Source organism: Pipistrellus kuhlii, unplaced genomic scaffold, assembly GCF_014108245.1.
Source record: "Pipistrellus kuhlii isolate mPipKuh1 unplaced genomic scaffold, mPipKuh1.p scaffold_m20_p_12, whole genome shotgun sequence".
In the NCBI taxonomy this organism is placed as follows: Eukaryota; Metazoa; Chordata; class Mammalia; order Chiroptera; family Vespertilionidae; genus Pipistrellus; species Pipistrellus kuhlii.
In genome coordinates this window covers 32,062,712-32,084,458 of record NW_023425427.1, presented here as the reverse complement: position 1 = coordinate 32,084,458, position 21,747 = coordinate 32,062,712, and the positions used below count along the sequence as shown (strand labels likewise).

The window sequence follows — 21,747 nt, the reverse complement described above, 5'->3', positions numbered from 1 at the left end:
ACTGGAGGTATTATACAAACGGCAGAAAGGCCCATTTGCCATTAAACAAGTGCACCTTTGTAAAATTCAGTTTTTAAATCGAGGAGCAAAGGGCCCACAGGAAACTGGCTAACTGGAAGGCTCAGTCACTGGAAACTGCAAACAAACAAAACCCCACAAAGCATACAAACACCAAGGATGCCAGCAGGTGCTGCGGCTGGGATAAGGGACGTCTGCTTGTCATACTGAACACGCCTTCCCCCTGAGCAGCAGTTTTCAAAGGGCGGATTCTGGACCGGCAGCAGCAGCAACATCACACCTGGGAACTTGGGGAAACGCCAGTCCTCGGGCCTCTGCCCAGGCCTCCTGAGTCAGACACGCTGTGGTCTGTGCTGTCACACCCTCCGGGGGGTTCTGGTGTGAACTCAAGTTTGAGAACTCCAAGTTTATGAGATACAATCTGCCTCAGAAGGTACATAGCACATGGCTAATCCTTCACAAAGAGATTTAGCCTTAAGGCCTCTATGGAACATATTACCTTCTCTCCCGAGCATCTAGGATGGGACTGATACAGACCCATCAGGAAAACTAAGAAAAGCATCATTCGCCCGGCCAGTGTGGCTCAGTGGTTGAGCATCACCCTATGAACTAGGACAGTGGTCGGCAAACTCATTCGTCAACAGAGCCAAGTAACAACAGTACAATGACTGAAATTTCTTTTGAGAGCCACATTTTTTAAACTTCAACTTCTAACGCCACTTCTTCAAAATAGACTCACCCATGCCGAGGTACTTTGTGGAAGAGCCACCCTCAAGGGGCCAAAGAGCCGCATGTGGCTCATGAGCCGCAGTTTGCCGACCATGGAACTAGGAAGGTACAGTTCCATTCCTGGTCAGGACACATGCCCAGGGTTGCAGGCCTGATCCCCTATAGTGGGTGTGCAGGAGGCAGCTGATCCGTGATTCTCTCATCAGTGATGTTTCTTTCACCTTCTCCGATATCAATAAAAATATCTTTTTTAAAAAGAAAAGCATTATTCAAAGACTCTTCCATGTTCTGTAAGCCACCTGGTGACAGCAGCACCCACTTTCCATACCGATAAAGAAGACCTGAGCTACGCTGTGGCAACAAACCGCTTGCAGACGTCCCTAACTTATCATGATAAAGGTTTTTGTTTCCCCCTCATATGCCTGGTAACGTATGAGGTCAGCAAGGGAATGCTCCTTGTCACTCAGGAACCCAGGCATGCGGGGACGAGGACATGCCAGGCCTAACTGCCGAAGCAGGCGAGCGGCACCCAGAAAAGGACCTGAGGGAGGACCTAGGACAGCCCGGATGACCACTGTACCAGGTCACGCCTGGGCCACAGCAGCCATCGACGCTACGCTGCGTATTAACGGTAAAGAAAAGGCAAGGCCAACGCTTTTCAGTTTCATAGTGAGTACCTCTTTGTTCCATCTGATCTTCACATCAAAAAAAATCTATACCATCCCCCCACGGTCTTTTTTGACCAAACTTTTCCATTCTTTATATTAAAAAAAAGAAAGAAATTAATATACACACAGAAAAGTGCACGAATCCTGAGGATACAGCCGGACGAGTTTCCACAAAGTGCACATGGCCGTGGACGGTCATCGGGCACTCAGCAGCCCTCAGGCTCCCTCCCGGCCATCTCCTCTCCCTTTCCTAATGGTAACGCTCTCCTGATTCCCAGCATCACGCTTCAATCATTTTTTTTTTTACACACATGCATTCCACTAGCACGTATCAGCTGGGCAGCAAGACTTCTCAGTCCTGGCAGGTGGTGTGTCAAACCCAAGCACAGTAACCAATTGCTGTGAGTGAAGACTGGCTTTCGGGGGGAGGGGGGAGGGGAGAAGGGGGAGGCAAGGGTTGAGGTAACACTATTTCGGACGGGGTTGGGCCATGAGCGCTCTGAACTCTCAGGGACTCAGTCAAATTACTGAGCATTGTCTTCATTACCTGTTCACTTGTGCACACTCCGTATTTCCTACCAGCCAGATCCGTCACAGCCAGAATCGCTGCCGCCTGACAGGTGACGAATAAGTGACCACCCGGTTGCCACCGGTCTCCCGCAGCCGACCGCTCCAGTGTGGAACACGGCTTGTTTTCTCGTTCTCCCTCTTGTACAGCCTGGCCCTTCCAGGTGGGCCTAGGGCTGGGCTAACTGGCTGGGGAACGAGGAACAGGGGAAATTGATTTTGGCCCAAATACAAGATTGGCTTATTGCTTTTACGGATATTCCTATGCAGCTTCCATTACCAGAAAATTAGGAATCTAGTTCCTATTTTCTTGCCCATTAACTGACCAAAGGTCTGCATGGAGAGACAGTGGGCAGTTGGTTTCCTAAAATGCCAGCTTCTCCCCAGATGTCTTCAAACATCAGGACAGGCACGCACCCATAAGCATGGCGCTTTGCTTTCCTCCCTTTCTATAAAACCCCTGCTAGTGTTCTGGCCCCACGTCCAGGGACATCATTAGAAATGCTGACTAACTCCATCTGTCACACTGAAGGGCTGACTGTCCTTCCCAATCTTCTCCCCCCCCCCCCTGCCCAGGAAATGGCCAGGGACTCCGGTGGGTGGGCAGGGAGTGTGTGCAGCTCAGGAACACCCTGTGGCCAACCACTCAGCCACATCCTCTGTGGTTATCATCTTCTGCGAGATGTGCCTCAAATATCCTTGTACAACCAGCTGGCTTCCAAATGACAGCCATGCTAAGTAAGCTCGGAGTTAACCTATGATTAGTAATTTCCTCATGGCACAAAGGAGAATGAAATAATCTCTGGCTGAGGCCATGGCTTAAAAAAACAAAACAAAACAAACCCCATACAGAAACTAAAAAAAAAAATCTGCGCTTTCAGTAAAAAAAGAAAATAGAAATTTGTCTTTATCCCAAAGCCAGAGAGCATCAGGCCATGGCCTTCTTCCTGTGCAGGAACACGGCTGCTTCACAAGGACTCGGGGAAGGAAAAGATTCACAGGAATATATTCCCCGAGCCGTCTACCTGCTCCACTGCTGTCACTCATGTACTGAGCCGCCCCCCCTCCCTGCCCCGTCAACACACACAGATGGATCCTGGCCTTCTAGAAAAGCCTCCTCCAGGCTCCACCCTGCCTACCTTGTTCAGAAAAGAACTTAAGGGTAGTGATCGCATCATTCAGGAGTAATAAAATTCTCAGCACGCACCGAAGGTCCCACTGAGAGTCACCAGAGATGCTCCTTAAGGATTCCGGACCTAAAGCAGCAGATCTGCAGGGTGGGGCCCAGAATCTGCATGCCCAGCAGCTCTCACCGGAGATTCCTAAGCTGCTGTGTCAGGAAGTTCACACAGAGAACCACAAGAATACAGGTATCTCTGCTGGCAGCAGGCTTCCCCCTCAAAGGAGCATTTAAAGGAAGATTACGGCTCGTCTGCTCATGATTTCCCTTGAGGGGAAAATTGCAGTTTTCCTACCTGATTCTGTCTGCAGTATTTCAGTGTTATATAAGTCAGGGATAAAACTGTGCTCCTGGGAGTATCGAAAAATTACCGGGAGGGACCCAACATGTCATTTTTACTGTGGGGACTAGTGCTAGATAGGGTTGGGGATAACTTTCTCCAGTAATAAAAATGCATTTAGTCCTAACAGCAGGATAAGTTGTCAGTTTTACTTAACATTAAAGTCTCAAAGTTCCCATTGCTCTATTCCTTCATCTTGGGGTAGACTCTGGCCTTCAGCTTCCCCCTCCTCCCCCTCCTCCTCTCCTTCTTCTTCTAAACTAGGGGTGTCGAACTCAATCAGAGAAGGGGCCAAAATCTAAAATCCAGCCTAAATTGCGGGCCGAATGGTTTACTGAACAGTCATAAACTGTCATTGTGATGGAAACGCAGCGGAGTGCAGTGATGACAGCGTGGTGCGGGCCACATTGCAAGGCCTGGTGGGACGGATTTGGCCCGCGGGCCTTGTGTTTGACACATGTGTTCTAAACCCTCACTTGAGGATATGTTTATTGATTTTAGAGAGGGTGGGGAAACATCAATGTGAGAAACGTGGACTGGTCACCTCCTGTACCCATCCCGACTGGGATCAAACCCACAACTTAGGTAAGTGCCCTGGCTGGGAATTGAACCTGCAACCCCTTGGTGCATGGGATGACCCTCCAACCTATTGAGCCACCCAGCCAGGGCTGGCCTTCTCCTTCTTCATTTCCAGGGCAAGGGAGCCTGGAAAACTGGCTTTGCCGTAAAGCTGGAAAATAAAACCAGGTCTCTCCAGCCCTCTGCCAGCCTCTCTTGGGGACCTTGCCCAAGCGTCCCCCCCCCAAACCCCTTTCTGTATGTGTGCCTCAATAAATCGCAGCTGTGCCAAAGGGGAGACTCAGGCTGGTTTATACAGTGTGCCAAGACCCCAAGATAAGCACTCAAAATGCCCACCGTGAGCAAAGCAAACACAGCACAGGCAGCAGCTGTTCCCCAAAGAAGACCTCACTGGGCGGTAAAACAAGCACTCGCTTTCTTTTTTGCGAAATTTAGCACCGGAAGTCTGAAATGGCAGCACACAGGTGTAGGAATTCAATCACCTTCCTTTCTCAAAGGCAACAGTGAAAACTCCCCGGCTCACAAGCCACCGGAGATTCAGCAGCCCTCTTTGCTCAAAAGGCATGTCAGGCGGTGAAGAGGCGGAAAACTCACGGTCCCACTTCTCCTCAGACACAGACACACTTCTCTGCGTCAGTGTGCTGTGCGACTTCAGAGGCTGAAGCAACTACCTGAATCTAAGGTTAGCCCAGATCCCCGAGCCGGCAGATCTGTCCCAGGAGGGAAAGAGATGCTCGTGACCCGGCGCCTGTGCCTCCTTCTGCCCAGAGGCCCCGGCATGAACTGAGCTGCCCGTTACTGCCCCTCGTGGGCCTGAATTGCCAGCAATGTTTCTCCAGCGCCTCCAGTGTTCTTCTCTCCACGGTGTGAACATCTGAGCTCATGAAAACAGGCTGTCCAGTGCAAGCACAGCGATGACACACACCTGTTGGAAAACTCCAGTCTCTATCCATAGTTTTATATATGTATATATATATATATATGTGTGTGTGTGTGTGTGTGTGTGTATATATTATTGATTTCAGAGAGGAGGGGAGAGGGAGGGAGGGAGGGAGAGAGGGAGGGAGGGAGAGAGAGAGAGAACACATCCGTGATGAGAGAGAATCATCAATCGGCTGCCTCCTGCAAGCCTCCAATGGGGTTCCAGCCCACAACCCAGGCACGTGCCCTTGACTAAATCAAACCTGGGACCTTTCAATTTGCAGGCCGACGCTCTATCCACTGAGCCAAACTGGCCAGGGCAATCTGGCCTTCTTCTTGAGCTCGATGATGAGTGAGCAAAAGGGAGGAAGGAAGGAGAGGAAGACAGAAAATAAAGGTTGAAGAAAAGCCTCGGCGATCTTTCTGCGATGCACCTGGCTCTCGCGGGTGACCTGGCTTAAAAACCCACCACCAGCCGAAACCGGTTTGGCTCAGTGGATAGAGCGTTGGCCTGAAGTGTCCCAGGTTTGATTCCGGTCAAGGGCATATACCTTGGTTGCGGGCACATCCCTAGTAGGGGGTGTGCAGGAGGCGTCTGGTCAATGTTTCTAGCTCTCTATCCCTCTCTTTTCCTCTCTGTAAAAAATCAATAAAACATATTAAAACACACACACACACACACACACACACACAAACAACCTCCAGCCACTCTGCCCTGACACCTCGTGTGCATTCTGGCCACCGTGCCTCGTCATCTTAAGGAGATGGGCTCGATCCCCATCACTCTTCAGAAAAGACTTGGAGTCAGTGCTGCCGGGCCATCAGCTGTCCGACATAAAAAGCCCGCCTGGCTCCGCCTCTCCTTTCCCATCATCACGGGCTTCCACCGGCCCGGCAGGTGCGGCCAGACTCAGAACAAAGGTGTGCTGGTGCCTCTGCACGTGAGCCGAGCGAGCTCCCCGGCTCCTCTGGGCGATTACCTGTCAGGTGAGCTGCTCTGCTAACGAGGTCTCACGTTTCAGACTCGTGACGTGCAACCCGAGCACTGAGCAGAGCTGAGGCGCTCTCGGGAGGCGTCTTCTGCTGTCTGGAGTCCGTCAGCTGGTGCCACCACTGCTGTCAGTCAGCAGCATCGGGCACACAACTGTCAAGAGATGAAGCAGGGACCAGCGGAGAGCTTAATGAAATTTTATTTTGAAAATATGGCAAGAGTCTAAGGCACTTCAAACATTTAAATACATATAGGGCCATGGTAAGTGTGACACGGCATCAAGGAATCCATAAATACGTGGAGAACTACGCCAGTATTTCTGAGCCAGTCCCTCTAAACACAATTCAACCTCTATCATCAGGTAAAAAGAGTTGTGCAATTATTAATAAAAATATGGTACTGTCGCATGTAGTTCCTCCTGTCTTTTATTACCACGGAATATAAAAGTTGAAAATACTGTGTCAATTTTATATAGATATCTTTTATATTAAAAAAAAAGGCATATAATACATCCACCGAGATAAAACCAACTGAAAAAAGATTTCCTTTTGTATGTGTTATACTTTTTTTTTTTTTTTTTTAAAGAGTTCCATCTTTTCATTTTAACCCAGAAACCTACCAGCCCAGGCTCAAGTTGCTGATGAGCAAAGTCATCTCAACTTGCTTTAAAATAATACAGAAAAACAAAAACATCAACAAAACCATCCTGAAATGGAATTTCTGCAGAGCTTCCCGATAGTCCCTCACCAGCACCTACAAACGCTTGAGGAGAAAGCTAACACACTGTGCGGGCGAGAACCTGACACTCGCTTCAGTGGTGGGGGCGGGCGGGGAGAAGGTGGAGAAGTTGCCTGCTCAGGTTAGGTTACAGTTTCCTACACTGTTCATAACGGGGCAGAGACTCAACAGCAACAGTGCCACCCGGGGGTCAAGTGTGCCCTCCACCGAGGGAGGATGGCTGGAAGGGAGGCGGGATGTGCCCGCCGGCGATCGCTTCCTGGCTCAGCATCCACAGTGGCAGCTCCAGTCTTCTGCCCCTTGGCCTTTTGCATTCTGGTTGCTGGTGAGCTCAGGCACAATACGCATACATTCAGTATCTGTCACCCCGGCAGGAACAGTTAGCAGCTTCGTGGTGGCATGTAAGTGGGTGGCTAGTTGTACACAATCAATCGAAAGAGCCTCGGTGGGTGGGGCCAGGAGATGCCTTCCTTCCAAGCCTCGGGGTGCCCTAGAGACCAGGAAAGGGAAGAAACGGGGGTTAGTATGCGGCCCCAGGCAGATGTGTCCTCTGTGAATAGGAATTCGGGGTCTACCATAGCTGATGAGCTGGAGATAAGAGAGGGAGCTGGAACACGGAGACACACAGGTCCACCAGCAGGAGGCGCTCAGGAGCCAGCTGAGCTCAGCAGTGCTGCGGACCAGCTGTCCTGGGAAGTCAACTCCCTGCTAAGAGTGGATTCTGGGATCACATGTTGCTATTCACATTATCTGCGGTTTACAAAAAAATGGCAGGAACGTGGCGATATGCATTTGTTGGCTCGGGATGTGCCATTTGAATAGTTCTGCTCAGAATAAGCCCTTCATGTGAGGGTGAGAGAGAAAGTGTGTCCCCTGAGGACAAGCAGGGCTCCTTTCTCCGCTGTGCTAACCATTAGCACTCCTGGCCTTCTGAGAGGGGTGAAAGCGATGGACTCTCAGGTTCCAGACTAAAACGTCCATTGCCAGAATCCTCCAAGCACCTGTGCCTCCCCCGTCACCACCCCGGGAAAGGACGACCCCCCCGCTAACCAATGCCAAACGCACAACACTGACCGGAGACTGGGCTTTGGCGAAGTTGACGTGGGCGTAGAGGAGGACGGCGATGTCCTTGTGTCCTGCTTCCAGCGCGATCGAGAGCGCCGTGCTGCCATCCTGAACGACGCAAAGAACAAGCCGGGTTGGATTTCTCAGACGTCCCGACAGCCAGAGGGGGAGAGGCAACAAAACAGAACCCCCTCCAGTAATGGATACGGTCCCCCCCAACGCTAGCCACGGGCCCAGTCCTTTAAGAGGGAACTTTTCCGGACCGCGACGTGCTAAGCTCTGCCAGGACAAGGACAGAGGGGGCACAGTCCGCGCCCTAACGGTATCACAGTCAACAGGACCGTCACCCGTTCCGCTGTCTTCGCCTCACCGTGGTGAGTGTACATAGAGGCCTGCACCCCGTGGGCCCTGGACGATGAGGGCTGGCCATGGAGGAGTCTCATTCAACCACCGTGCCCACCAGCGGGGGACAGTAGGAGATGGTGGAAGTAGAAACGTATTTTAATTCCCCCCCCTTGTAATTACCGTATTTTTCGGACCATAAGACGCACTTTTTTCCCCCCAGAAGTGGGGGGGGGGGAAAGTCCCTGCGTCTTATGGTCCAAATATAGCCTACACATATACTTTAAAAAAAAAGTTTTTTTACTTGCCCGGCTCTGTGTGGTCTCTGTGTGCTTGCCCGGCTCTAAAATGGTTCTAAATGCTGCTGTTTACTTTACAGGGTTGATTACATGTGTTTATGACTGTGATGTTGGGTTTTAATGCACATAAAATATTTTAGGACACTATCTGTTTCAGAATCTTTTTTTCTTCATTTCCCTTCTCTAAAAACTGGTGCGTCTTATGGTCTGGAGCGTCTTATGGTCCGAAAAATACGGTACAAATGAGCGGCAGGCGTGTACCAGGGTGTGTGCTTTGACACCCTGCAGTTTGCCTAAGATCTCTTAATGTTCCTCTTGGGGCGAGCTGGCCCTGCATCCCTGACCACCCCTGCGGAATGCTGGGAGCAACACCCACGCAGAGGCACTGAGTCCTGCTGGCGTGGATCTTACGGAGCCTGGCTGTGTGGCTCAAGTGGTTAGAGTGACGTCCCGATATGCCAAGACCGCAGGTTTGATTCCTGGTCAGGGCACATACAAGAATACACCAATGAATGCATAAAGAAGTGGAATAACAAGTTGATGATTCTCATTCTCTCTCTCTCTCTCTCTCTCTCTCTCTCTCTCTCTCTCTTTCCTCTCTCTCTAAACTCAATAAAAGTAATTTTTAAAAAAGAAATGTATCTTATGGAAATATGTGGAAAACACTACATAGGGCAAAGAAAAATTATCAGCAAAATGTTTGGTTTCTACTAAAACTGCAGGGATTGAGATGGATATAAACGAGCATCAAGGCAAACAACACTATGACTGGGTTTCTGCCTAGTATTGGAATAAAGGTTCTTTCGGGTCACTGGCCACAGGAAACACTTTGCATGAGGTCTGAATCTTATGGCTCCTCCCTCCTGCTCGGCCTTCCGGGAGGCCAGCTGGGTGCCCTCCCACCCCTTTAAGGGTGAGGAAGGAGAGACCATTAGCTGGTGACCAGGATGTCTGGAAGTCACTGTGGCTCTCGGGCCTCGCATTACCATAGCCACAAGCTGTTCTTCGTCGAAAGAGAGTAGAAGCAAAAGCCAACCAACAAGAACCGAGACGCACGGAACACAGTGCTCCTGAGGGGACAGGCTGGAAACGCTCCCTCCACTCGGGCGGAGGCGAGGGAATGTGTCAGGGCTGCGGGTCCGCTCCTGTGCAGCCACCGGGCCGGCAAATCCCCGCCCTGGCTGCTCTTCCTGCTGCCTGGGGCCCACTGGGACCTGAGGTTCATTGTGTGTGAGTGTGTGTGTGTGTGTGTGTGTGTGTGTGTGTGGGCGGGGGGAGGATGGGCATTTTTCTCTCTTTCACTTTTGTGTTTCCAGTTAAGAGGAAGCTTTGGTCCCAACCAGTGCTCCACAGAGATAAACTTTTCAAAACAGAACCAACCCAGCCCCAACTCTGTGACCTCTGGGCCTTTCAACCCTGGCACCACCCAAACGTTAGTTCCTACAGGAGAGGAGCAGCCTTCCTTAGGACGTTCCCAGTCCAGGGTTATCTGGGGGTGGGGGCAGCTGAGCACCTGCGCGAGGAGATTAGACAGATGACGCCGAACCAGCCCGAGCAGGAGTGGAAGGATGTGCTGCAGGGAGCCAAGGCCGGCCAGCTCTCCTGGCAGAGGAAACCTCACTCCCGTGGGCCCTGGTGATGGGCACGCCTGCCTGTACTTCATTTCCCCGGGGAAGTGTTTCTCTGCAGTAACAACGGTTCCAGCCACCCAGGAGCCCCAACCTGTAATGGCTGGTGATCCGGGTTTCCGAATGGACCGGGGACCTGGTCCTCTCGGCGGACTTAGAAGCCGCCTGCACCTGATTCTGTCTTGTAAATCTGTTCATTCCCCTCTAACAGGCTGGTTCTCGTGCCTGCCCTGCACCTCCTTCCTTTAGTGAATTTTGGGGTGAGGTCTATTTATGGCTCTGCCTCTGTCTTCAGTGAAGGGAGTACCAGCTGGCCCCCAATAAATGCTGCCACGCTGGGCATGAGGCAAGGAGGCCTGAGTGGCGACACACATCCCCAAGGAGAACCGAGGAGGATGTGCTTCCTGGCCCCGGCCAGGCGGCACCCGCAGAGCTCCCCGCCGTGCCCCGGCGGGCTGGGCCCCCAGCCCCGGCCCCGGGGAGGCGGCCGCTCACATTGTCCTCCAGGTGGCCGTTGCAGCCGGGCTGGGCCAGCAGCAGCTTGACGATCTCCACGTGCCCATGCTCGCTGGCGCACATCAGGGCGGTGGAGCCCTCGTCGTCCTGGATGTTCACGTCCGCACCGCAGGCCAGCAGGCCCTTCACCATGTCTATCCGCCCGTGGCTGACCGCCAGCATGAGCGCCGTCTGTCCTGCCTGCACAGAGAGACGGCAGTGAGCTTCAGGAGGGCACACTGGGCTGGCAGGGTGTGGCCTATGGGGTGGGGGTTGGGGGCTGGGCTAGGGTAAGGAGCGGGGTGGGTGGGGGGGAGAGATGGAATGGGGGAGAGGCGGGAGTGTGATGACAGAGGGGGAAAAATGGATGTGAAAGCATGCGGGTGGAGGCAGGCATGGAGCAATCGGCTTCTCACGAGCGATGAGTTAACACGTGAGATCATAAAATATCCGGTCAGTTTTCCCCTTTAGCTTGGAGGTTCTATATGTCATTATATCAAGGAGCTGGAAAGTCAGCAGATGGGTAAGCACGTCCAACTACGAACACATCTGAGCTAGGGGCACCCGGCATGCAGACACCAGGCGCCTGGTCGAGGCGGGGACTCGTAGTCACCGACTACAGTTTCCATGTTCACGGCTCCAAACAGGGAGGCCAGGGATGGAGAGGTTCCCAGTGGGGAGTTCAGGCCAGTATTTCATTCAGCGTTGGGTCCTCTGGGGCTGCCAGGCAGCTAAGCAGACTCGGCGTGGGGCCAGTGAGGACTGAATGCGCAGTGGCGGTGTGCGTGTGTGCGTGTGTGTGCGTGTGTGTGCGTGTGTGTGTGTGTGTGTGTGTGTGAAGCGTGCGGGTCAGGGCTGCACTAGCGAGTGCGGACACCACCGAGCCCGGGAAGGACGTGCGCTCACCTGGCTGGCTTTGGCGTTCACGTCCCCGCAGCCAAAGAGCTCCTCCACCACCCGCATGTCCTTCTCCGCGTCCACGGCGGCCAGGGCGGCCAGCATGATGGGGGTGTAGCCCGCCTTGTTCTGGTGGTCCACGTTGCACACGTCTGCGGCGACAGGGGTCTCGTTTAGGGGTCATTCCTCTCCCAACGGGAACCGAGGGGATGGTGTTGGGAAGAACCCAGTGAAATGGCCTCAGAAAGGGTCCAAGCGCAGGAGCGACTTGGAAGGACATGCGAGGGGGTGTTTTTATATCCCGCCCCTCCCTGCCTCACCACGTGGAGGAGCAATGGGGAGGACGGCAGGATGGCCCAGGATGGAGGCACCGACCAAGCACCCTGGGGGGGAGGAGCCCCCACTCCCCACCCCGAGGCCACGCACCCGCGTCCAGGAGCAGCTTGACGATCTCGAAGTTGGAGTGGGACACGCTGTAGTGCAGGGCCGTGTTGCCGTTGCCGTCCGCCATGTTGATGACGTGGCGCAGGACCTCGGGGGACACGGCCGCGAAGGCCGCCAGGTAGTCCCCCACCATGGCCGGGACCGCCGACTTCTGGCTGGAGACGCGGAACCACTCGTGCTGCAGGGTGTTCAGGCAGAACCGCTGCCGAAATAACCAGGCCGGGCCGTGAGCGCTTCTTCTTACAGACTCTACTTACAGAGCCAAAGCCCGAGTCCACAGCACAGGCTGCAGAAACAGCAGCGAAACCCGGAGTCCCAGGGGGGAGGCCTCCACCTACACCCTGGGTCACCCCTCCTGCTTTTAGACTCCAACACAGTGTGACTTCCCTAAGGGGCAAAGAGCCCTATCCGGGAGTTCACCTTCCGGCTCTGCTTCTCATGACCCTGGGGAAGACACACTCATCCTGTGCCTCAGTGTCCCCATCTGCAAAATGGGGACAGTAAGCATACCTTCCCCTCCACGGTGTGTGTGGTGGAATGATGGAGGCAATGCATGCAAAGCTCTCAGGCCTGGCTCTAGTGATTACGGAACTATGAGCGTCATGGAGTCACGCTGGCCGTGCAAACGATCCTCACAGGAACTGGGTCAGAAGACATTACTCAGCCCACACTTAATTATGCCGCTCAACTCCTTCCACATCTCCGCAGCACGAGGCCGGGAGACCATAAGCACGCAGCCAGCTCAGTTCCCACGCCAACGTTAAGGTCACGTTCAGCCCCGGAAAGGGAGGAAAAAGCAGACCTGGGACAAATTGCATTTCCCGTGAGGATCATCTGCTTTGGCTCATCAGCCCCACCAGCCTCCCCACTTAGGGTGTGGACACACGGCGTGTTCTTCATGGCTGACCAGGCCAAACCGGCCCCGCATGAAGTTCAAGAGGCACAGCCAGTGCTGGCGATGGGGATAACTACACTTTTTTTTCATGGGCCCTCTTTTGTACGAGTGTACCATCCATCTGTGCTTTGCTTCTCTTTACAAGATTAAAAATGTGTCAAAGAATGGTGGAAAGTGTATGTCAAAAGCAACAGAACCCAAGAAAAGTCCTCTTTCTATCGGAAGGTTGAAATTGCAGAGTTTCGGTCTCTACCTTCTTGCCGCTGGTTATTAAGTTTTAGCCCCTGCAGCCATATTTTTGGTCACTCATTGAAAGGAGTCCTGGCCAAGAAAGAATTCTTCTATTTCTTTTTTTCTGCTCCCTCTTTTCTTTCCCTCCCCCTCCTCCATCTTTTGCATATTCAGATTTCTATTTCTTTGGAGTTATAACACGGAGGGAAGGGGAATTATGACATCTGGTTGTCCTAACTCTTGTTACAGCTAAATATCCAGGGTCCTATAGGGTTATATGGCCCCTGACATTGTGACCATTGATATGTCCACTACTTTTCACGGAACAATACTTGAAACACTTTGTGCACTAGACCAATATTCAATGAACAAACATGTACCCATCACAGAATGGCAGTCTGGGGTCGTAGACATGTGAAGACTTTCCCTGAAGACCACATGGCCTCGTATGTTGAGGCAGATTAAAGAAAAAAATATATATTATGGCTAAAAAAAATCAGGGGCCTGAAGGCACCAGTTTTAAGTTTAGTATAAACCTAGTGGGAAATAGGAACACACTGTGGCGATGTTTCATGGTTCGCTATTTGTGACCAAGGTTCAGACCAGCATTTAGTGCATCACGAATAGAATTCAGCATGTCACCGTCTCCCCTCAGCCAAGAATTTTATGGAGCATTTCCTTCCGTAAACATCGCTGCCACGCTCCTTTCAGCACACCGACTGAGCGTCAGGACTTGGCTGGCTCTGATGAAGTTAAGTCTCAATAGCAGCACACACAAATATGCGACGACACCATCTTTCTATCTTCCTTCCTTCCTTTCTTTTTTTAATTTTTTTATTTAAATACCATATACTGAGATTACGTAATTTAGTTTGGATAAAAACAAAACAAAAAAACATGAACCAGTACTGAAGTCGGGTATAAGCAGCACTAACCAGTAGCTGCCACTCTAGACAAGACATAATCTCTGGGCCTCGGTGAAAGCAGGATGAACCAGCACGGAGGGGCCTCCTGGGCACACGCCCACGCACTTCTCACGCCTGGGACGGTCGCCGCCAGCTCTTCCTCAGACTGTGTCTGTCCTACAAGAAGGGACTCTAGTGGCCTCTCCAGGGTTAGATAATTCCTCAAATCCCTCTAGCCCTAACCTTTTGGTTTTACAACTCTCTAATGCCGTGAGGCTTATCCATCGACTCTCTCGCTAGCTGCTGACAAAGTTAACCAGCAATCAAACTTCCTATTAAATCTAATGCTAAAACGCAAAGGTTCAGCTGCGCATTACTATCTAAAACAACACACACACACACACACACACACACACACACACACACACACACACAAAAACGTTTTCTCAGCGCACTGAATAGAGCTGTCAACACGAGGGCTGGCCTGACCGATGAAAGAAGCCACACATCGACTTCACCAACGCCTGAGAGGGCGACAGACTTGGCAACGGGCCGGATTCGCCACGGCCACGGGGACGGCCCTGCCCTGGGCCGTGCCCCTCGCGCTCACTACGGCAACCGCCAGCCTCTCTGCTGTTTGCTTCTGGATCCCTCAGCTCGCGAGATGACGACAGGGCAGTTCATTCCTAAGTTTAAAAATAGTGGCAGCCTGCATTCCACACCAGAACATAATATGCAGTTTCATAATTAAAAGGAATGTGGGCCTTGGCCCAGATACCGTTTTTTTCTTTTTCTTTTTTTTTTTTTTAAACCCACACACATATGCTAATGTTAAAAAAAAAAAAAAAAGTCCCGGGTGCTGCTCCCTGGATCACAAGGTTTCGTAAGCAGAAGCAGAGCACGCAGAAAGGTGCGGAGGGACTGCCATCAGCCCTGCCCTCCATGTGCAAGGATGCACCACCCCTGAGAAAAGGGCGGGGTCGGGGAGGATAGCTGAGGCTGGGCCTCCGGGAACGGCTCACAGTGACCCAGGGAGCGGGGCAGCAGGATGCTCGCCCTGCCCACACAGCCTAGAAATAGTCTGGAGGCAAGCGCGCTGGCAACAACAGCTCGGGGGCAGGCCACAGCTGCGTGGCCGCGGCGGCCGCTCGGCACTCTGCACAGACTGGGGGCCGTGAGTGTGGGTGAGACTCACCATGTCCTTGCTGGTCAAAGCTCTGGGGTCATTTATGTTGTTTTTCAGTAAGTAGCACGCGGATAACATCTTTTCACTTAATTCATACCTGAAAGGGGGCGGAAGGGGATAAAAAGAAAGGAGCTAGTGATTGGTCTAAAAGAAAGGCATTTTTATCTCAAGCTCTGTGACACTCTAGAATAGGGGTGTCGAACTCAATCAGAGAAGGGGCCAAAATCTAAAATCCAGCCTAAATTGCGGGCCGAATGGTTTACTGAACAGTCATAAACTGTCATTGTGATGGAAACGCAGCGGAGTGCAGTGATGACAGCGCGGTGCGGGCCACATTGCAAGGCCTGGCGGGCCGGATTTGGCCCGCGGGCCTTGTGTTTGACACATGTGCTCTAGAAGACAAGAGGCCCCGCACCGGGCCAAGCTCGGTGGTCCGTACAAGGTGCTTCCCTGGAGGTGGCCAAGAGCTGGTGCTGTGATATGGAGCTGACACCTCCAACCAGAGGTCACCAGAGACCACGGCTGTTCATGAGAGCAGCGCTAGGCCTCACCAGTTTGGATTTTACGACATTATTGTGGAAGAACATTGGGATATTTTCCACCCTTTTTGTTCTGAGTTCTTAAAAGTATTTTTTTATTCTTATGGAGTTGAAGAGGTCTGAACGACCACATACCCATTTCGCTGACCAGTAAACCACACGTCTGAACTCACATTTGATGACCCAGGGAATCGTTTGTTGAACCCACATGAAGTGCGAACTTAAAAATCAGAGAACGTAAGATGTATATGTACATTATATCTCAATAAAGCTGTTAAAAAATCAGATGGCAAGACATCCAGCCATTTGAAAATACTTGGAAAGATAAAACTAAAAATACTTACCTTGTCTTAATACAGTTAAACTTCCATTTGCCAAATTAAAAAAAAAAAAAAGGCAAGCTTTCTAAAATGTTCTATTTATTACATCACATAGTGAAAAACCACACTGAAATTTCCATCTGTTCGTTCTCTCTTGTTTTATAGGCACTGATGCTGTATTTACTAAGTCTTCAAAATTGACTACATTTTATGTGCGTGTTTCAGCCAACCAGTGTTTGCTTGATATTTCAGCTGCTGTTTATGCTATTTCCAAAAACCACTCTTGTAGTGTTCCCAACCACTCAATGCACAACCAAAAATAGACGTGTGACTGGTGACATCATCTTTACAGCAAATGTGATCTTTGGTTGAGGCCAAAAAACTGTCCCTCGCACTCATGACGATCCTGTAATAACAGTACTGAGAAGTGTATCAAGATAAATGACTAATGGTAAAATCTAAAACCTTAAAAGAAATGTGCTGGGCACAAAAAACTCCTAACATGCCTTTACATACGAGGTGAGTTGTTCAAACAATGGAACCCTTGGAGGCGCTTAGCAGCTCTGTGGACGGTGGCTCCAAGTACACCATTAGATAACAAATACTTAAAAGTTGAAGGAAATAAAGGTGACCAAGTACATCTTTGCCACTGTAAGAGATGTAGGAGTGATCACCTTCTTCTACACTCGCACTTATCAATATCACGACAAGATGTATGCTTCTTTGCCCTAACCGATTTGGCTCAGTGGACAGAGCGTCGGCCCGAGGACTGAAGGGTCCCAGGTTCGATTCTGGTCAAGGGCATGTGCCTTGGTTGCGGGCACAACCCCAGTAGGGGGTGTGCAGGAGGCAGCTGATTGATATTTCTTTCCCATCAATGTTTCTGACTCTCTATCCCTCTCTCTTCCTCTCTGTAAAAAAGCAGTAAAATATATTTAAAAAAAGAAAAGGAAAAAGAGGTATGCATCTCCGAGGAACAGACCAAGTTTAGCTTTCCTTTGGAGATTGGAGAGATTAATAAGCAAATAAACACCATTGCAAAATCTCCTAGATGGCCCACTCTATTGCCAGGTACATTAAACGTGGGAAGAGGGAAGGGAAGGGAGGGGAGGGGAATGTACCACACCTCTCTCTGATTTCCACCTTCTCAGGTTCACATTCTTGAACCTGCACTTCATCTTCCACCCTGGCGGACTTGCAACCTTCCACATTAACTGCTTGGTGCCCTGCCGCCATTCCCCGAGTGTCTTCGTCCTCCTCGTCCTCCTCCTCGTCCTCAGGAGGGTACTCAATGACATCACACTCGTCATCTGACTCGGAAGAAGAGCTTTCCTCTGAGCTGGAATCATCACTGGAAGTGGTCTCATACCTAGGTGGCAATTGGGAGTTCAGGAGATGCAAGGTGTGCCCATCAAAACCCAGTGACAGAAATGTCTACAAAGGGAACGCTGAGGACTGACTCCAGAAACCTCACCAGAGGTTTTAGTCCCCACACCAAGCACGTCAGACTTGCAGTCAGTGGGCTGCATGCCTTGTTTATTTCATATGCTTGCCCTTTGCTGAGCAGTCCGAAGTAAGGTCTATTTAAAATCCTCGTAGTTCTTGCCGAAACCGGTTTGGCTCAGTGGACAGAGCGTCGGTCTGCGGACTGAAAGGTCCCGGGTTCGATTCCGGTCAAGGGCATGTACATTGGTTGCGGGCACAACCCCAGTAGGGGGTGTGCAAGAGGCATCTGGTAGATGTTTCTCTCTCATTGATGTTTCTAGCTATCTATCCCTCTCCCTTCCTCTCTGTGGAAAATCAATAAAACATATTTAAAAATAAATAAATAAAATAAAAGCCTGTTAGTTCTGAATGGGTTCTGACTTAAGAGGGATAACCTGCATTGTCAACTGGTACACACACACACACACACACACACACACACACACACCAGAGGCCCAATGCACGAAATCTGTGCAAGGAGCTTGGCACCTCACAGCCGCGGTGGCTGCCTCGGCCCTTGCAGCCTTGACTTTGTCCAGGAGGTCGTTCAGCTGTCCAGTCTAATTAGCATAGTATACTTTTATTATTAGAGAGAGAGAAAGAGAGAGAGAGAGAGAGAGAGAGAGAGAGAGAGAGAGAGAGGACCTCTTGCTTAGTATAAATCACAGGAAACTATCATATAAGAACTAGGTCTGCAGTTGTTCATTTTTTTCTATCCTTTCAGTATAGATTGATTTCATGGTTGGAAGACCCGACAGGCTTAGCTAATGACTTGTGCCAATTAGAAGAGAAGGAAGAAGCAAGTAGTAAACATTCTATAGAGGAAGTGAAGAACTGACGGCAGACTGCTTTGTTCTTCAGGGGCAAGGCCCTACGTACGACTTTGTCTGCCAAGGCGGAGTGCCGAGCGAAAACCACCCGTGTGGAAGGAGTGGGCCTCTCTCCTTGGCCACAGAGTGACGCTCTCCGCCTCTTCCTGTTAGTGTCTGAGTTCTGATACAGGTAAGTACACGCTGTCCAAACATGCAGGGAACCTGCTGCTTTTTTATTTATTTATTTTTTTCAGATCAAAGGTGAGAAGATGTAAATGGCTCAGCTTCATCAGGTATCCTTTCAAGAGTGACAGATCCTTAAAGATAGCAAGAGGGGGAGAGGGAAGAAGCCCCAGTGCCCCTTGCTTAGGAGGGAGTCTTCCGTCACCAAGACATGGCAGCATCCCAGGCTGGGCGCCTCTGAATATAACGTGAGTGTAGGCAGGAGGCAAAAGAGACAGAAAAACCACGTGTAAATGCCGGCACCACCATCTTTCCTTACCCTCCATTAATGCCGACAAACTGGAGGTTCTTCTTCGCTCCATTTGAATCTTTGCTGCCATCTTTCTTCTTCATGATGGACTTCAGTGTACTTTCGTTATTTGCACACACTGTGAAAACATAAATCAAGGCGGTAAAAATGAACCTAACTCATACCCATACAAGTTCAGGGAATAGGTAATCTTCATGTACATTTAGTCTCCCCCCCCCCAATCATTCATGTAAATATAGATCTCGGCATGTATACGTATATGAGAAACGTGCACAAAGTCATTGGAAAATTGTGTGCATGCAAAAAAATTTTTTTTTCAAAGTTCCATTTAATAACATTCTTTATGGAGAAGAAAAATCATTAGTACTCCCAGACATAACAAAAGCAGCAACTAGCGTGCGCATCAGACTTCACTGTTTATAAAGTGATGTCGTGTCTCATTTGATCTTCAAAAGCCATGTAGGCACTAACATAAGGGCTGTTATTATAACTTTCCTTCAGCTGAAATAACCTGGGGGGAAATAGATGCCTTCCAGACTGTGAAAGAGGGGAAACGCTGTTTAAAATATTTTCTGTTTCCTAAAATCAGGCGAATTTTCTTAAAGGGACCACAGAGCTCTTTCTCCTCCAGCTCTTCTAGGTCCGCCCCCAGGAGCGTGAGTTTATCAGGCACAGGCGCCTCAGGCTGGGACGGGCTGGGCTGGGCGGGAGGAAGGTTACCGTAGAGGCCAGCAGCTATCTGGTCGTCAGTCAGGTTCACAGCCGACAGCGTGCTTTCCTGAGCGGGAAAGGCTTCCTGGCTGCAGACGGGCTCTCCTCCTGTGCACCCCTCCTCCCGTCCCTGTCGGGGTGTCTGCGTGTTCAACGGTCCTCCTGACTGTAGGCCTCCACACCTACAGGTGTATTCCACATTACTTCCTGTCAGGAAGGAGAAGGGGGAAGAAGTGTGTGATTCTGGAACCAAACAAAATGGGCTAAGTCACACATGTCAAACACAAGGCCCGCGGGCCAAATCCGGCCCACCAGGCCTTGCAATGTGGCCCGCACCGCGCTGTCATCACTGCACTCCGCTGCGTTCCATCACAATGACGCGCGGTGACATAGGAGGCTTGTGATCTCGCCGGCCGCCTCGTACTTGCTATCTATTACGCATGCGCATAGATAACAAGTCACACGAGATTCAGGAGGCGTGACCTATAGTCCGGCATCCGATGTGGTTGTGCGGGTGGCAGAGCAGAGGAGAGAGTGAGTGTGGGGGCATAAAAAATACACAGCAGAAGCTGCCAGTTCCTGGCATAAAGTGCAGGCATAAAAATCGCAACAGAATCTGCTATCTGTACCCAGCCAGGCATTTATTGACTGACTTTTTTTTTCTCCACTCCATCTGCCAAATCAAGCTATCCCTGTGCAGTTTTCAACTTTTTCCTTCTAACGCAGATTTCCAATAAACTACATCTTTTACTGCCAATATTGATCCCAAAATGTCCAGGAAAAGAAAAGTTGATGGTGAAGGCAGACAATTTAATGACAAATGGGAAAATGAATACATGTTTGTGCTTAGAGAGGGCAAACCAGTGTGTATATTGTGTTATGAGACAGTGTCGGTGATGAAAGAGTACAATATATATACGTCGTCATTTTGACACCAAACATAATGTTAAGTATGGCAAATATACTTTGGAAGAAAAGCATAAAATTGTTAAAGAACTAAAAGGCAAACTACAATCACAGCAGCAAATGTTTACAAAGGCTACAGCGAAAAATGATGCTGCAGTGAAAGCAAGCTTTATAGTGGCTGAAGAAATTGCCCGTACTTCAAGGTGTTTTTCAGAGGGTGCCTTTTTGAAGCAATGCATGCTAAAAGTGTGTGAGCAAGTATGACCAGACCAGATACAGAGTTTTCAAAATGTCAGTTTGTCAAGAAACACCATTGCAGATAGAGTTCAAGAACTCTCAGGAAATCTATCATCACAGCTGGCCGAACAGGCATGCAGTTATCTCGCTTTTTCACTTGCTATCGATGAAAGCACAGACAACACTGATACAGAGCAGCTGTCCATCTTTATACGTGCTACGAAGACCGACCTCTCTGTCACTGAGGAACTTTTGGATGTAGCTGCCATGCATGGGACGACGACTGGTAGAGATATATTTGAGGCTGTGGAAAAATCTATAAATAATTTTAAATTACCCTGGGAAAAGTTGGTGGGGCTAACTACCGATGGCGCACCTTCAATGTGCGGAGAAAAGAAAGGCTTGGTTGGACTAATGAAGGAAAGAATGCAAAAAAGTCACTGCCACACACCCTTGATTACTTATCATTGCATTATCCACCAAGAGGCTATGTGTGGAAAAGTTCTGGACATGAATGACATAATGACCACAGTCATTAAAACTATTAACTTTATACGGGCACGTGGCCTGAATCATTGCCAGTTCCAGCAGTTTTTACAGGAGGTGGGTGCAGAGCATGGAGACGTGCCATACCACACAGAAGTAAGATGGCTGAGCAAGAGCGCAGTCCTCAAAAGATTTTTTGAGCTCAGAGAACAAATTGCTCTTTTCATGGAAAGTAAAGGAAAGCCCTTGCCTGAACTGTCGGATCCCGCCTGGTTATGTGATTTTGCTATGATGTGTGACATATGCGAGCATCTCGCCCAACTGAATCTGAAGCTGCAGGGACGCAAACAAGTCATCACGAAGATGTCTGACATGATCACAGCATTCCAGCGTAAACTTCAACTATGGAAGTCCCAACTGGAACAGGACAATCTTGCCCACTTTCCCGTTTGTTTGAGTATCTCAACCACTATTTCTGGTACTTTTCCTTGCAGTCGGCTGGCTACCAAAGTGAGCCGTTTACTAAGTGAATTTGAGCGGCGCTTCTCTGACTTTAGAACACAGCACTCAGGCTTTGACATCTTTGCCAATCCTTTTACAGTTGATGTCAACAATGTGCCCCATCACCTTCAGATGGAGA

At 50.2% G+C, this 21,747-nt stretch overlaps 1 protein-coding gene across 10 annotated transcripts in view; it reads right to left on the bottom strand.

Annotated features, from left to right (window-relative positions):
* Positions 1 to 6,176: 6,176 nt before the first annotated feature.
* The window catches only part of KANK1 (KN motif and ankyrin repeat domains 1), a 181,263-nt gene continuing 165,692 nt past the window's right edge, over positions 6,177 to 21,747 (bottom strand). For 3 of the 10 annotated variants that reach the window (XM_036433901.2, XM_045580145.1, XM_045580149.1), the window contains 9 exons: positions 19,488 to 19,721; positions 18,777 to 18,885; positions 17,104 to 17,346; positions 15,128 to 15,215; positions 11,884 to 12,103; positions 11,467 to 11,609; positions 10,561 to 10,761; positions 7,806 to 7,904; positions 6,177 to 7,221 (listed from right to left, as the gene is read on the bottom strand). In XM_036433901.2, coding sequence (XP_036289794.1) covers positions 7,159 to 7,221; positions 7,806 to 7,904; positions 10,561 to 10,761; positions 11,467 to 11,609; positions 11,884 to 12,103; positions 15,128 to 15,215; positions 17,104 to 17,346; positions 18,777 to 18,885; positions 19,488 to 19,721 — 1,400 coding nt within the window. In that variant the 3' untranslated portion in view covers positions 6,177 to 7,158. Of the gene's footprint in view, positions 7,222 to 7,805; positions 7,905 to 10,560; positions 10,762 to 11,466; positions 11,659 to 11,883; positions 12,104 to 15,127; positions 15,216 to 17,103; positions 17,347 to 18,776; positions 18,886 to 19,487; positions 19,722 to 21,747 lie in introns of those variants that run through there. The other 7 variants (XM_036433902.2, XR_004987178.2, XM_045580146.1 and 4 more) reach the window with 7 other exon arrangements.